This window comes from Pinus tabuliformis, chromosome 8 (assembly GCF_031772625.1).
Source record: "Pinus tabuliformis cultivar Carrire ecotype Pingquan chromosome 8, CPIR1, whole genome shotgun sequence".
In the NCBI taxonomy this organism is placed as follows: domain Eukaryota; kingdom Viridiplantae; phylum Streptophyta; class Pinopsida; order Pinales; family Pinaceae; genus Pinus; species Pinus tabuliformis.
This window is the reverse complement of record NC_142294.1, coordinates 588,641,181-588,655,500: the sequence shown is the minus strand read 5'-3', so window position 1 is coordinate 588,655,500 and position 14,320 is coordinate 588,641,181. Positions and strand designations below refer to the sequence as shown.

At 36.1% G+C, this 14,320-nt stretch overlaps 1 protein-coding gene across 1 annotated transcript; it reads right to left on the bottom strand.

Annotated features, from left to right (window-relative positions):
• Nucleotides 1-10,320: 10,320 nt before the first annotated feature.
• On the bottom strand, nucleotides 10,321-10,962 carry LOC149236822 (uncharacterized). The gene has a single exon (XM_089369046.1). The coding sequence runs from the start codon at nucleotides 10,960-10,962 to the stop codon at nucleotides 10,321-10,323; it is 642 nt and encodes a 213-aa protein (XP_089225172.1).
• Between the last annotated feature and the right edge of the window lie 3,358 nt (nucleotides 10,963-14,320).

Sequence of the window (14,320 nt, the reverse complement as noted above, 5' to 3'; positions counted from 1 at the left end):
AAAGGGAATTATTCGGATATATGGTAAGAATAATATTAAAAACACTATTACTTCCAAATTTAAGGATAAGTTGTGGGATGATAAGGTGTTAGAGGGAAAAATGAAGCTAAGGTATTATAAGGAGGTGATTAACCCCACTCTTACTAACAAGAATTATGTTTTTGTCTTCACTAATTAGGTGAGACCAAGAAACAAAGAGAACATATCAATGATGGTTATTTATATGTGCATCTACCGTATATGCGCAACTTCTGTGTATGCCCATATCTTCCGTATATGTGTACCTTTATTATATGTGCATATCTTCTGTATATGCACATTTTTTATGTATGTGTATCTACCGCATATGTGCAACTTCCATATACGGAAATTTCACATATATAGAAATTGTGCATATACAAAAGATATGTGCATATCTTCCTTATATGCGAAACTTCTCTATATGAACATATCTTCCACATATATGTGCAACTTCTGTATATACGCATAACCTCCATGTATATGCAACTTTAGTATATGTAACTTCCGTATATGTGCATATTTTGTATATGTGCATCTAACATATATGTGCAACTTCCATATATGCGCAACTTTCTTATATGTGCATATCTTCCGTATATGCATGTCTTTTATATATGTGCATCTACGTATATGCACAGCTTCCATATTGGAAATTGCGCATATACGGAAATTGTACATATACGAAAGATATGCGCATATCTTCCGTATATGCTAAACTTCGCTATATGCACATATCTTCCAAGTATATATGAAAATTCTGTTTATATGCATAACCTCCATGTATGTGCAACTTTAGTATATGTAACTTCCATATATGTGCATCTACCATATATGCGCAACTTAAGTATGTGCGCATATCTTCCGTATATGTGTAACTTTCTTATATCTGCATATCTTCTGTATATGCACCTATTTTATATATGTGCATCTACCATATATGCGCATATCTTCTGTATATGCATAATTTTCTTATATGTGTATATCTTTCGTATAGGCACGTCTTTTATATATGTGCATCTACTATATATATGCAAATTCCATATATAGAAATTGTGCATATACAAAAGATATGCACATATCTTCTATATATGCACATATATGAATGTTGTGTATATACAGAAAAATTACTTGAACATCATGTATGAAATTAGTTGAATCACATATCCTTCTGTACTCTTTGTGCAATAACTCATTTTCGGTGCTGCTTTGTGCATTAAGTCGCTTTAAGTGTTAGGGGCATTACTAAGAACATATGGTAAGAGAGGCCTATCTGAACTTACCACGGTTAGGGTTTTTTATGTTTATGATTTCTCATTGTTTCTTCATGGTCAAAAGGCCTTTGAACCTCATTATAACACAATTTAGGAAAGTGCATAGTTTCCACATCTCTTCTCAAAGATAAGCTACCACCATTTGAGCTAGCTTGTTTCATTCTGCATGCATATAGTTTCAACATTTTCCATTTATTAATTGAAGTTGAATTTCACTGTGTCTCTATGTTTTGGATTTAAATATGTATCTTCATTTTGTTCCCTTCATAAATTTGTATCATTCTTGGTGGTGGAAGGGACTATTTCATTTTTGTTTAGGGAAAAACGATGGTGGTGTTTTTGGGAATACATGCAATTATGCTCATCAACGTTGGTTTTCTCTCTATGAACATGGTGGTTGCAAGTAAAAATCAGGGAAAGATAAACTACAATTTGAAATGTGATTTTTAATAACTTGCATATATTCAATCAATTAGTTTAGTTTCAAATATTTTAGTTAGAATGACACAATCTCACATAGCACTTTTACACCTAATGCATTTCATGCATATATGAGATCCTCTACATGTGCGCAACTTCCTTATAACACATATATGAAATATATACATAAGTTGTGCATATATGAAGTATGCACAGCTTCGTATATGCACATATATGTAGGTTGTGCATATACGATAGATGCACATATATGGCAGATATGCACATATATGAAATTTATACTTATACAAAAGCTGCACATATATATAATTCACACAACTTCTATATATATGCATATTCTATATCGCATATCTTCCATATATGTGCATGCACATATACAAAATTTGTACATATAAAAAAAATATGCGCATATATGGAAGTTGTGCATATACGATGACTATATATATACATAGGTTCATATTATGCATGGATTTTGTATATACGCATATATGAAAGTTACACATATACAATAGATGCACATATACAAAAGCTACACATATACGGAAGATGTGCATATCTTCCGTATATGCACAATTTCTGTATATGTGCATCTCTTTTGTAGATGTGCAACTTCCGTATATGCATATATACAGAAGTTGAACATATATACATAAGTCGGGCATATACAAAATCTATGCACAATTTATGTAATATGCATATATGACAGTCTCGAGATATGCACATCTTTTGTATATGTGTATGTCTTCCGTATATGTGCATATCTTTCATATATGCACAACTTTTGTATATGCTCTTATCTTCCATATATGTGTAACTTCTGTATATACACATATCTTCTATATATGCAAATCTATTGTATATGGATGACTTCCAGATATGCGCATATACAAAAGATATGCTCATATACAGAAAAACCGCATACACAAAATATATGCGCATATACTAAAGTTTTGAATATATGAAAGACATGCGCATATATGAAAGTCACACAACTTTTATATATGCACATCCTCTGAATATATTCTAAATGATATGTATCGAAAAAGAAGAGAGATGACCTTTGAGAGTTTTTATTCACTCATTCTTTTATTCTTTAGACTAAAATTGGGATACAACATTATTTTCTTCAACACATAATGAAAAACAATTAATAATGATAAATATTTCAATAGAGTTGAATTAATAATTACTCTTTTTAAAAAAATACATAAATGAAACAATTTATTTATCTTAATGAATTGATGAAATATAATTATTATTGTTTTTTTATATCTTAAGTCAATCATATTAATATACAATAATTAAATAAATATAATTATAATTAATTTCCCCGGATGGGTTCACTAATGAGGCAAGGGCATGGGATGTCACTGCCCCACTTGGAAAATGATTCAATGGATGTGGCAACCTACCCAAGATGAAGTTAAATTCAACCAAAGTAATAGGATGATGGACGTGGTGTAAAGGCTATTAATTCTAAAGGGAAGGAGATGACGACTTAATCTGGCTAGAGAGAGATCTATTTATTTGTGTAATGGTAAAGGTGGTTATCACTTTGTCTAGGATGTTAAATCCTTAACGAAAGAATGTTGGATCTCTGGTTGCAAATAGAGGGAAGTGGGTGGTGGAGGACGAGCCAGTCTCACTGGTGTGAAGGGTTATTTAGCCAGGAGTATATAACACTTATTAAGGTTCTTGCAATGCATATGTGCTAACTCCCCAACTAGGTCTTCATCAAACTGCAACTGGTTCTCTCCTCTAAACATTGTGGCTTTGAGAGATATCTAGTATTAATGTGTCTATCCTCCACTTTCTATTATTGTAGTTAATTTGGAAAATTTATAGGGTTCTCTATGTGGTGCTCGAGCGAGGTTGGTGGTCATTTATTTTTCCATTTTCACTCTCAATTCCCTATTATTCTAGGTATGACTTTCCAATTCCACATCTTGGTAAAACTTTGTGTTATGTGTTAATCCATTCTCCTCGATTTCAGTTGGAGATTTATGCTCCTTCCTTCCACCCTCTCTAAGTAGTGTTGTTTCTTCTTTATCATGAATTCTATCATAATCTAAGAGGAGTGTTAGCTTGGTTGTTTATTGGTCTTGTTTTTTGGTTGCATTGGGTGGGGAAATTGTGGCTAATAAGCTATTATATTTCCTTTCCTTCTCCTATCTTTCTATTTTTATGTTTGGGAAATTTTTTGGGTGGTGTTTCTAGGTCCTTATTTTTGTTATTTTCTGAATTTTGCACTCTTGACACTCCCATCTTCCAAATGATGTTGGTTCCTTATTTACTTGTAGGCTTTTCTTTTCTGAAGTGGTGGTTATCTTGGTGGTTTATTATCACAACTAAGGGTTTATATTGGGCAGGGAATTTATTATCGCTTGCATATCATATTCCAAGCATGAATGTGGGACTCACAACATAACCAATTAGCGCTTCCTCAAGATTTACCATTATCCCGCTATTATTGGTCAAGGAATTCCTAGGTCCAAACGAAGAACATACACTATCGGGTATTACCGCAATCCTGCCATTACCAGTCAAGGGATCACCAGGCCTAACAATCATGGATGCCTCTAGATTTATTCACCAATACCTTAATTAATTTTCCTATCTCCACCCTCAAGCTTTACGGTGTATCCCACCATTACTAGTCAAGGGATTCCTAGGCCTTTCGGAATTTTCCTAAGACCACATCACTTATTTCCAAAACCATCCAGAAATCCATCTCAACCAAATGAAAGAACCCCATAACACCATGAGTATCCAGAAATGGCAAGGCAAGGATGAAACCACTATCACACCTAGCAAAATCCATTCCAATGACAACAAGAGAAGCAAATTCACACATGCATATACCATGCATGCCAAAACTAGCAAGGAAATCATACATGCAACTTGATACCTGCAAGTAATTCCATTGTAGCCACTTGATCCAACTCTTTCTTGCTTGATCTTCCATATCGATCATATAAAAAGTTTTAGTGATAAAGTTACAAATCATCATCTATGATTCATTTTATTACTTTGAAGGTGGAAACATCAACACTAAAACTACTGTGATACATCCAGAAACACAATCTCACTTCTGAGAGGAAAAATGAAAAGGAGAAGAAAAGGATGGTGATTCATGTGTGTAAACATTCATCCTGAATATTACAAGACAAAACTAGTGTGAAATAACATATTTATAATAGTAAAACGTCTTTTCCCATATATGAAAAGAAGAAATATATGATGTGTGTTCCATACACAACCAAGAATGATAGATAAAGAAGAGAAATACTGGAAAATGAGCCACCATCAGCCTCTAGCGAAGCCTTAAAAAAAACTATCTGAGTTGTTTCACCCTCCCACATAGCCTTAAAAAGAAACTATTTGAGTTAATTCAGTAATAGGAGAAATTGATGAAATCAGAGATGCGTTTCATTAATAAGGTAGCCTTCTTGGACTTAGATTTAGGAGATGAAACACGTGATTCTTGCCTTTAGTCATAACGATGTCAACATCTTTGCTGGCTTTCTTTAGTGCTTTGTAATACAAAATACCATACCTTGATCTCTCAGGAAATTGTTCTCTGCCACAAATATCAACATTGAGGATACACGAGGGTGGAAAGAGCTTGAAAATAGGGTCCATCGGGGGACAAAGCCCGAGAATAGGGTCCATCTAGGTTACAAAAAGGGTGGTCTTTGTCTGCTCCCACAGGAAGAGATGCTCCAAATTCTATCTACCCTCTTAACAAAACCCTCTACCTCCACCCCCAATTCAGATTCGGTTCGCTCTTCTCCACTGAAGAAGGGGTGAAAAAGAATGGTCCCTTGTAAACTCACGCCATCCCAATCCCTCCAAATAGATTTCTTCAAACTCATTCATCTTTGTGGCGAATGTGTCAGGTCCCCTGAATAACCCTTCTAATGCAAAATCAGTTAAATAGTCAAATTGTGAGGAGAGAAAATTGCAGTAAGGAGATGATAGATGGTTTAGAATCCACAAATTCTCGAGTAAAGTACCTGCATCTCTTACAAAAAAATGCGATCACGGGGATCTCTCATCCTAAACTTGACATAGAACAAGTAGAGTTTCCAGCTTATGCATGCTCAACATGATTAACATCTTCCAAAGCTAGTGGGGTCCAAGTCGTTGCTCGTGATTGAATCATTCATAAACTGGTCGGGCCATGACTTGGAGAAATTAATAGTTTCTTTAAAATTAAACAGTTTAAAGGGTTGAGCTGAGTTACAATTAGAACGCCCATAATCGTTGCAATTGTTTTTTTTTACAATTCCAGAGAGTTTCACTCCCATCGTTGTTTTCGCCTCAGAAGTTTTGAAGACATGATTTTGTAGGGAAGGAAATTTTGACCTTCTCCTGAGATTTTTCTTACTCATACTGGTTTGAGACTCATTCACTGATAATAGCTTCTTGCTCAAATGAGTGTTCTAGTTCTTAATTTCGTTGTCGGTTAGCCCATGGATTTGTCTAGCTATCAGCACCCATATGCAATCTTTTATAGCGACATTCTTTCAGTCTATTCAAGAAGAGAGTAAAGTAGGTTTCGACAACACCTTTACCGAGCTTTGTCTACGTTAAAATCATTTTTCCATTAACAAATTCCCCGTTTTCCTTGTATTACAACATTTCAATTATTTCAAAAATTTCATAGGCCCACTAGTTAGTTTGAAATCAGAGACGTGTCATTCCCACTTTCAATTATTTAAAAAATTTCAAGCGCCATTGCTCAGTTTGAAAACAGAAACACACCATTCTTACTTTCAAATTTGGCAGGAAGAGGTGGCATTGAATAGCTTGAAATCCTAAATGATGTGATGGCATTGAATACCGATGTCTCATCCACGCATTAAATATATCCTCACAATCCTAAATGATGATATGACATTGAATAGTGGAGCTTGCTGGAGGTAGAGTGGTCGAGTTGGTGGAAAGTCTATGGATATGTATGGCTCTCATGGATATGTAGCATGCAACCTACCTTCCGATGGATGCATGACTGTACTGTAACATGTACTTAGAGCTTATTAAATAACCTATAGGGCTAGAAATAAGGCTTGCCCCGAAATTTCAGGAGACCGAATTTCTAGACAGTTTAACCAAGCGTCGACCAACATGTGTTGACCTCCTTTCACTGCATTTTTGTGAGGGCTATCTCTATTTGGGCAAGCCACATTTCTAGGCACAAAAATCAAGGCTAAACGTTGACTGCAACTAAGGCTGAGTGCAGGTGGGCTGCTTGACCAGACTTTGACTGGGATGAATTTGACTGTTTTGAGGGTTGTTTTATCTTGTTGTTTGGAGGATGAAGTTGGTTGATTTGCTGAGGGTCAAATCTGCCCTGTTGTCCAGTGTTGACTTTTCTGGTTAGGGATCTTTTGTTGATGTTATAAATTATCAAATTTGTAAAGTCTACTATCTCTCTCTACTGAAGTATTGAAGACTAAAAGAAGATTTGATCAAGGTTTCCGCACATTGGGGTTTGTCCCTGGCTGGAGCCGCATCTTGTGTCCTTTTGTCTTGACTTGTCTTCTACTATTTATTTTTATGTTCTATCTGCATTTTACTATCATGTTGATGTGATTGCTAATCTGAATATTGATACTAGGCTAATAAAGAAATTGAAGTAAAATTGCTCTAAAGCATAGAATATACCATTGTTGCCTAAAATTAATAGATCCTAGGGATGAAAACCCCGTGGGTGTAATTTTTCTCGTGGATCCATCTAGGGTCCACAAGTATGCTTCAGAGTCAGTTGGTCGAGTCCGTTGATGAGCATCCTTGCATGCCATTGGCAAGGGTTCCTATGTTAATCATTCAGGCGTGTATTATTTGGATTTATTAATTAAATAAAGTGGTTGTGTTTTCAAATCCCTTTGTGCTCTTGTTCTTGTTGAAAATTTATTTTAATCAAAGCACTAAAGTGTGCTAGATTTGTTATAATTTTTAACATTTGGGATCTTGCACAACCTATGCTATCCATGACATCATCCAAGCCCAAAACCCCCTCTGCACATGTTATGAGCCACAAGTATCCACCTGTGTCACCATAGATGATGTGGTTTGTTGTTTGTTTGTGGTTCTCCAATAGGCATTCTTTAACATGTGTTAGGTAGAAGAAAGAGTCTTCTTCTCAATTTCCTTTTTTTTTGGTGCACAAGCCTTTATCATTTAAATCTCCATAGGGCTTAATGTAAAATAAAAAGTTGTAGTCTAGCCAACCTACTTTTTTTCTCTAAAAACCATCGAAATTCTGACAAGATTTTGATAAAATCAGGCAGGGATTTTTGTAAATCCAGGTTACAACTGTCAAAATTCAAGATTTTGAGTGCTCGAGGGCTTTTTGATGGTGTTGAATCCATTTCCACCATCAAGAACATGAGTCAAACACTGCTACTGCAAGATTTCTTGAAATTTTTTTGGCCGAATTCTAAACACTTTTGACTGTCTGGGCAATGCCTCTACTTCAGTCGATGACGCCAAGGAAAAAAAGAAAAAAAAGAGGCAAATCTCTTAATTCTAGCAGTTTTATTTTCATTTTCAGGTGTCTTGACTTTAGCTAGCCAACCTTCATAATTGGATTTAAAAATATTGAATTGCATTAATGAATGAGATGACTAAGGTAGAAAGTTTTCAGTTACCAAGATGCAATGGAATTCTTCTTTATTATTGAATTCAACATTGACAAAGATAGGGATTTAATTCTTACTTTATGTCCATGGTTTTGACACAACTCAATTTTTTGCATAAATCCTGGTCTCCTTATTCGATCTCTTGAATGATGTCCCGAAATTTCAACAATTTTGGGTGAGGCTCCTAAATTTGTCACTACATCCTTGGGAGTTACCATCTCTATAAGCCACTAGGTCAGAACTAGAGACTCTCCATTTTCTCTCTCTTTAAACCCAAAATGTAGCATAACAATGTATAAAACATTTTTCATAGAAATAAATTTTAGTAGAGGTTTCACAATATATATTATTTTGGTTAGTAACAAATTTGATCCAGGAATTAAATTATAAGATGGACTTCTTGCTATGTAGGACTTGTTTTTGAGAAATGCCACACTTTAACATAAAACCCTAAAAAGATTCAAAAGGATTAGAAATACTAACAAATTTTTTTTGGTGGATTAGTTCTAGAAAAGATGACTAGATAATGAATTCATATGGACATCACCATTAGAAAATCATTGTATTTAATTGAATTTATTTCTTCCAAAAAAAAATCAACAAAAACAAGTTTCTCATAAGATAAAAAAAAAAAACCCACTTGATTTGGGGCATAAGACACCAACGAATTCAAGTCCACATCAAGATGGGTTTACTAGGGTGAAAAAACTTGGTTTCTAAAACAATAAACTCAAGATAACATAAATATAGTGAACAAACCAAAACTCCAATTACTACAAAATGCAAAGTAGAAAAATAATAATCCAGCATCTCATTCAATGGTGACCATAAGTAAGACCTAAAACCCTTTTTAATCCAGTATTACTGCAAAAAATTCTAAATCTTGACATATAATTTCTGTAAAGTAGCTAACAAAAATAAGTCTACAACATGTAAATTTACACTATTAAATTGCAACTTTAAAACGGAAAATATCTTTATTCTCCATTAATCTCTTTAATCACACTCACTTGAATATGTTGACGCAAGAAAGATTTATATATAATTCTTGTAGAATGTCGAACAAAAATAAGCCAATAACATTTAAATTGCGACTATTAAGCCTCACTTTTAAAAATGAAAATATCTTTATCTTTATTAATCTAATTGGTTAACACCAATCTCAATCATTTTCAACATAATATAAACTATCTACTAGTGTATATACCTATCGAAACCATCCAAACTCTTAAATTGGAACGTAACTTCCGCAATGCGGTGCAATTACCAATATCTGGACTCTATTAGTAACATATCTTTAGCCTTTTAACATCACAGTCATATTTACTCTATGATTACTCACTCCGTTAATACCTGAGCTTACGCGATGATCATCATCAAATTTGCCAGAGACACATCATGTAATTTTATCCATATTTAGATTGGTAATATTGGAAATCTGATATACAAGCGCGTAAGATATGTTTATCTTCTCCTATGCCGGAGACACATTGCAGAAGCTTACCCTTATTTTAGTTACAAATTTTGGAAATTTGACATAGAAGAGTAACTTCGAAATCCACACTCAAAATATGCTGGCGTTTCAACATTTCGTTGTTCTCCGAAACTACCTAAAATGTTAGTATTTTATAAATTGTGGCCAGGCTAAAGGGTTTTAGGATTTTAAGGTTTTAGTTTACGTTTCAATTACCTGAAATTTTTAAGTTAAAGCCATGAATTCACTGAACCTATGAAGAGGGAGAGCACATAGTTTACTATCTATAACTTATTCAAGATAGTGCATGATTATTGTCAACTGAACCATCCATGCCATGATTATTGTCAACTGAACCATCCATGCCATGATTATTATCAACTGAACCATCCATGCCATACCCAAAGAAAACAACTGTAATTGTAATTTTAACTCTCTCTGGGAGCTTACCAGTCCAGAGAATATCATATCAAACAAGTGATTGCTCGACTACAATGGTGGGGATATGCATCAACATCCGGCCGCTTGAAACAATCTTGAGATAGCAATAAACGAAATCTGCCAATATAAAGCTCTGAACAGTTTCAGAGACCATGAAGAGGAAATGCCCCAAATCAAAATCAGTTGTGATGGAGCCATCCATAATGTTCTCCAGGGTCAGCATGAGCCGGAATGCAAATTTGAATAGCCTTTCAACGCCGACAGCAAAGACATAGAATGCAGTAAAAGCTTCCACGATCCTTTTGCTTTGCATTACGCGCAGTTGAGGCAGAACGAGCATGGCTTCAAGATAGGGAACAAATGTTGCGATGATCCTATTCAGAGACCTAATTGCCAAACCAGAATGAGTGAAGGGATGCGTTACCAGGGCAAGGAGCGCGCAAGGAACGAGCACGTAATATATGGGTAAGTTGTCGACGTCATCCATGTATGTAGATTTGAGCTTGAAACAGATGATATAGATGACCCATATGGTCGTTATGAGCCCCAATAAATCCACCGTTACGCTTATAATGGGTAAGTTGTCGACGTCATCCATGTATGTAGATTTGAGCTTGAAGCAGATGATATAGATGACCCATATGGTCGTTATGAGCCCCAATAAATCCATCGTTACGCTTATAACTGTATACAAGTTGATTGTCATGCTAGGGTTTCCAGGCCAGGTATTCAGGTAGATCCTCGCTGCGAAACAAATCGCAGTCAGTTCCTGAGACTTGAGTGACAAGCCTGCGCATGTTTTCTTCTTCGTTGGCTTGTAACTCAGCACAGAAATTCCACATACGCGAGTAATATTTGCAGTGATACAGAGGACCACGGCCCAATAACCCCCAAAGGTTAGAGAAATCAGTGCCAGTAGGAGACATATTATATCCAGGGCTTGGCATGCCTGTTTCTTACAGATCGGCTCTTAAACCATGTTTTCAGAGCAATGAGCAGATTTTATGATTCTTTTTAGAACCCATGTCTGCCTTCTTCACCTCCTGAATGTCAATTTTCCTGTGTCAATCAAATCTGAAGCCCTGTTTTTGCATCCCAGGTCTTAAATAAATGAAGTTTGCAGCCTATAGGTAGTAATTACAAGCATGCAGAGAGCATGACATGGCTACGACGTATATTCGAAATTTCTGTGGTGTGTTCATTTCACTTCGTTTCAGAAATTTCGTGGGCACCTTGGGCACGGAAATAACATTTGAATTTTGAAATTTTGGGCACCGAGGTTGCATTGAATGAGTATAGTGGACTGTCTTATCCACCGTGTCACAGGTTGGAAGGGAGCAGCCGGGAAAGCTACGGAGCATAGTTGCCAGAAAATCATGGGAGTCCACCGAAAAATTTATCAGTTCGTTGGGAGATATGCACATGCCATCCATACCATAAATGCATGTTGGTGAATCACTAAAGCAATCATTAGCTTAGTGACTTGTTTTTTCATGTTGGTGAATCACTAAAACATTAGCTTAGTGACTTGTTTTTAAGAGTTGCTAGAATCATTGTCTTTCCTTTTGAACCAATCCAGTGTTGACCACGACTCCTCTTCCACACATCTTGTGTTCTTCGACTTCTAACGAGAGATCCTCCCTCACGCGACAAGTCCAAGCCACTCACAAAACAGCTCTAGAAGATTCCACTCTGGAAACGCCACTCGGCCTTCGCTCGATGGAATATCTTCTCCCTTTTTATCTCTACATATGCTTCCCACTTTGTCTCTGCGCACGCATATTTCAGATATTTTTGCTAACACACAAGCCATAACAGACAATTAAGCAAGGTCTTCTCTCCTTACACATGACATAAACTTACATGCTAGTCCGACCCAAACCAAACATCTACACTACTTGTACGTTTTTTATAATTTCGTAGGACCTAGGAAATATCCTAACAAAACAAATATAAATGGAACATGTGCCCAAAACTCTCTAACACCTCATTTAGGCACTTGTTATATTTACACAACCCATTTGGCCATAGGACTAACTCACCAAAATATCCTAACAACCAGGATTTTAGAAGAATCTACATTCCAAACACACTCGTTTTATTTTACATAAATTTACACATGGAGAGAATTTCATGAACCTTCTAAGTCAACTCAAAATTTGTTAAACTTGGGGTTGATGCTCTTACATCAGAGTCCCCATGTTGAAAAAATGTTTGACCTCCTTGTCAAATGTCTTCAACTTATTGAATCCTCCACGGTACCAAACGTTATGTTGTAGCTACCGACTTTGTTTTCCTTGTTGATTTGATGTTGTCCTCAACTCTCCTAAATCGCATATCTTACTTTGCAGTTGTCCATCAGTTTGTACCCATTGTGGTTCTAATGTGGGTTTCAACCTTCTTGAGTCCCACATCTTGGTTTGTTGTTTCTTCCTCTCTCTACTGATGAAATCTCTTGCAGTCCAACTCATACTATCAGTTACTGCTTCTTCTCCTCTATTGTACCACTTCTCAAGTATGTTCATCATCAACATTTCCAATTTCCTCAATTCAATATCCAACTCATGATGAACCCAACTTCTCAATCATGGCAGTATTTCAAAAAAAAAAATGTTGCTTCAACTGCCATTTCTTCGTCCTCATCATCCTCTTCAGCTAGCATTTCAGTGTTGTAGATTATTTATTCTGTGTGTTTTCTTTCCCATTGAGAGGTCTTCACCATAAGTGCTCCATCTAAATGGGTATTTGGGACTATTATGCAATCTTCTACGCTGCTTTGGGTGGAATTTCCCTTCTCAAATTTCATTTACATCTTGGGGAATGTCACTCCTCTTTGGCTCCATCATTTTGGTTTTCTTCTTCTTTAGAGAATCCTGCATCGTTTGCTTATCCATGAGCTTGTTTATTTGCTGATGTCTTGGGATTTTCATGGTCCCACGCTTTGTTTTGTTGCCCACTTGCCTTGTCAAAGTGATCTTTTGGAGTCAACCCAATTCTTTTGCTTGTTGCCTCGTTCAAATCATTGTATCCTTCCATGGGCACTTTTAGCATCAACATCATACTATGGATACTACTCACTTGTGTTTGTAAACACTTCATGGCATCAGTTTTCATCCCACTACCCAAAATTTTCTCCAAGATGTTTAAAACTCTTGGTTGGCCCCTCCATGGCTACCTTGTGAGAGGTAATCCTTCTCACAACTTACAACCTTTTGGTTGCCCTTCTCCATTATACTTGACTACAATTTTTTCTATTCTTACAACCTTTGCCTTCGGGACTTCACTTGGCCACTGAGTGACAACTACATCCTTTTGTTATTCCTTATATCATCCCCTTGGTTCTTGCATCCACAAATATTACTGCTTAAAACCAAAATCTCTAATTGCAAAAAGTAATCTTAGCACCTCTAACCTCCTGACTGCATACTTTGTGTAGCAAATTCCAAATTGATATTCTAACATTGGATTGAGAAATTAATCCTCAAACAGCATGGCATCAAGATGTTCCTCTTCTCCTCTCTCTCTTAGGACCAAAATCCCTTCCTACAAGAGCTCACTCATTGTTTCATTCTCTTCAAGGTCTCCCTCTTGGTGGCGTTCGAGGGGTACTATGTCTCCTTCCTTGTCTCAACAAAAACTTGGTGATGTTATCCCTCTTTCTCATAGCTACTAGGTGCCATGGTCACTCTTAAGAACTACTTGCGGCTAATTCCTCTTTGTTTGACTTAAGGGAACAATTCTATTTCTCCTCGTTTCTTCCCCTCAGAAGCTTCCTCATCCTATCTTGAGGATTGTTCCCCATCTGCTCCATCAATTTGGGTTTGTAGGAGAAACTAAGTGTTCTCATCCTATTTTTGGTCCAACTGTCCATTCTCCTCCCTCGCAAAACCTGCACTCACATAAAATTCACCAATTTTAAAAGCAAAAGGCCTTCTAGCCTCATCTAGTGCCTTTGTCATTAGTTCCTCTGTTAGTTTTTCTTACTTATTTCTCATGATATTTTCATTTGAAACCTCATCATCATCTTC